The following is a 2,820-nucleotide window of genomic DNA, read 5'->3' on the forward strand; positions in this document are numbered from 1 at the left end:
ACCACCCTTTACTGCAAGCTAAGCCGCAATCAGAACCAGACTACCTCGAAGTTCTGGAAAAACAAACTGCAATCAGTCAGCTGTGAAAGGAAATCATTGACAACCCTCTGGCATCAAAGGATGCTGCTCCAAACTCTTGGAGGCTGGGCGTTTGCTTTTGTGTGTGTCTGTTCTCCGTTTCTCAGCCTCAGTGGGGGACTTTGAAGATGTTTGGGGGATGGGGTGAAGCAATGATACTGCTTTTTCAAGTTTTCCTTTAAATTATTTCTCTCTTGCTCTCCTCCCTCCCCCACCTTCCCCCCACTTCTCTCCTTAGGAATCATCATTGAACATGAATGTTTCTACAGTGCATTTTTTCATATACTTTATGGTTGTGTTTCCTTTTTCTTCTTTTATTTTTCCAGTGTGGGAATGGGAAGAGGAGATTATAGTGAATGAAGAAACAGTAAGCAAACTTTTAAAATGAAAATGGATATTTAGTGTATTTTGTAGAAGATCTCCAAAGATCTTTTGAGACTATAAATTCTTTTGTAAATAACGATATATGGTATTTCGAACTTCAGTTACCAAGCATAGCCACTGGGCATCACGTCTTCATGTTAAAGTGCCTTTGCACTTTAAGTACATTACTTAAATGTTGCTTTTAGCTTTGATAAATTGAACATATTTTAATGTGTTGTATTTTTGAAATTAAAAACACTGTAAAATAGATTGAAATGTCAGCTATATTAAGTCAACGTACAGTTTGCTTGAGTTATAGAAACCAGCTTGTCATCAAATGATTCTAGTTCTAGGACTTTATAGATTTAACTGTAAAATGTTTCCTTTCCTTTGGGTTTGTTCTAAATGATTTTATTTAAGTCAACTAAGGGGATTTAACAGTGGACTAGAGGTAATAAACCACCTCAGTTGGGATTAGTAATTCATTAATAAAATATATTTAACCCAATATGAGTGAATTGAACAATTAATGCCCTTCCATAAATCATTATTTTACACTAACATGGTCAGTGTTTTAGATTATTTTCCTAATTAAAGAGTACATTACACAACTTGTAATATATTTTTCCTGCATTAAATTAGATATTTTTATATTTAAATGAAAGAGTCTGTATTTCTAACTTTTTAATTGAAATTAATATTTTTTCTGCCTATTGAAACATTTTCTATAAACACACACCAGTAGAGGCCGCCACACACCTCATTTAATAAAGACATACGAGCCATTAAATGCCTTGAAGGAAGACTTCAAAGGTGAGATTTAAACGTCCCAAGTAAGTTCTCTGCAAATTCAAGGCAACAGAGACAAATCTATACATTACTTGCTATTTCTTTTAGGATTAAAGGTTAGACTCAGAATCCATCTCAATTTTCCCATTTTCAGAGAAAGCAGTGTTTTCCTCTTGAGTTTATGGAAGCGTTAACAGGGAGCTATCAAATGATGTACCCTGTGTGTCTCCAACGCAATTAATAAATGCCTAAATGGAGAAAGTAGCCATCTTTTCTTCCCCTGCCTTCTTGAGGCAAGTGTTGCTTGAATTTTTCCTTGGCTTGACCAAGCTTTTCGTTTTGGTGTTAGAATTAAAATGATTTGAACTAACCAAGTCTACATAACATTTATGAAGCCTTATTAGCCTGTAAATAATTTTTAGATGCAAATATTATTGTGTGATTTAAACAAACAGCCCTTCTTTACAACAAAAAATAGTTTTGTTTTGTCTATTGTAAATCCTTATGCAACTGGGGTGGTGATCTGCATATAAAGTAGTCCAGCTTTTCAGTTCCTTATTAAAGCAATTGATGGCATCTGAAAGAAGCACACTGTTTCCTTTTCATAAATAGGTTACTGCACATAATAATCCTTTATTGTCATGTGGAGATTGAAGTGGATCCTGATGACTTACTTTTAAAGCTTTAAAATGACTAATAGTTTATTGTCTGTCACTATAAACAATTCATGTGATAGGCTTTCAATTAGAAATTACTTAAATCCAAATTATTTGGATTAATAGCTACTGGTGCAAAATCGTTTTTTTAACAATAGAAGGTAATTGTGTATATATAAATGTAAAGGGCATTCAGGAAAGTAAATGCCTTTAATACCCTAAAATCTCTGAACATCTACAGTGACAAGCTTACGTGTTCATTCTTTGATTAGAGATCATAATTCTTATTTAAATCCATTAGATTGAAGTTTAAAACGGTGGGCTGAAATGATCTACAGGAAGGTTAATGTCCAGAGATTTTACATTTCATAGAAGAGGAGCAAGAGTGATATGCCAGTTGAACTTGGAGATAGCTCCCGGAAACCATCTCCTCTTATATACATAAGAATTACAAAAGGACTGTCAGGTCTGCTCTCATTTGGTGCAATGATAAATACAGAACACTGAGGTAGGTATTTGAGGGAATGATTATGAAGGCAAATTAATATCCATCTTCTATTAAGAGAGTTTTTTGGTTTAAACTGTATGCCTAGAACCACTGATGTGGTGATTCCACTTCAATGTTCGTATTCTCCTGAAAATAAAATCATTCCTGTAAAATACTAGTCTCTATAGAAAAACTAATTCATTCATTTTAAGCAGAGATTGCTTACTATTCATTTAGTTACATGATTTTAAAGCGGCCTCCTGGAAGAACTCAGATTCATAAACTCTTTTGCTTAATAACTATGGTTTAATTTTAAATTCTCATGCTTCTTAGATGTGTACTTTATTTTGTTTTAGGTTTTAAGATGAAATTGTTTGAATGTGGTCCAGACTATTTCATTTAAAGGCATAAAACACCATATACTGTGAAGCTTTATTTTTTTAATGC

The 2,820-nt window shown here is 33.4% G+C and overlaps 1 protein-coding gene across 1 annotated transcript in view; it reads left to right on the plus strand.

Moving 5' to 3' along the window:
- SLITRK2 (SLIT and NTRK-like family, member 2) overlaps positions 1-933 on the plus strand; it is a 5,635-nt gene extending 4,702 nt beyond the window's left edge. The window contains exon 3 of the mRNA XM_010850348.1: positions 1-933. Within this exon, the coding sequence (XP_010848650.1) occupies positions 1-86 (86 nt within the window). The 3' untranslated portion in view covers positions 87-933.
- The last annotated feature ends 1,887 nt before the right edge of the window (positions 934-2,820 follow it).

This window comes from Bison bison, unplaced genomic scaffold (assembly GCF_000754665.1).
Source record: "Bison bison bison isolate TAMUID 2011002044 unplaced genomic scaffold, Bison_UMD1.0 scf7180017851251, whole genome shotgun sequence".
NCBI lineage: Eukaryota > Metazoa > Chordata > Mammalia > Artiodactyla > Bovidae > Bison > Bison bison.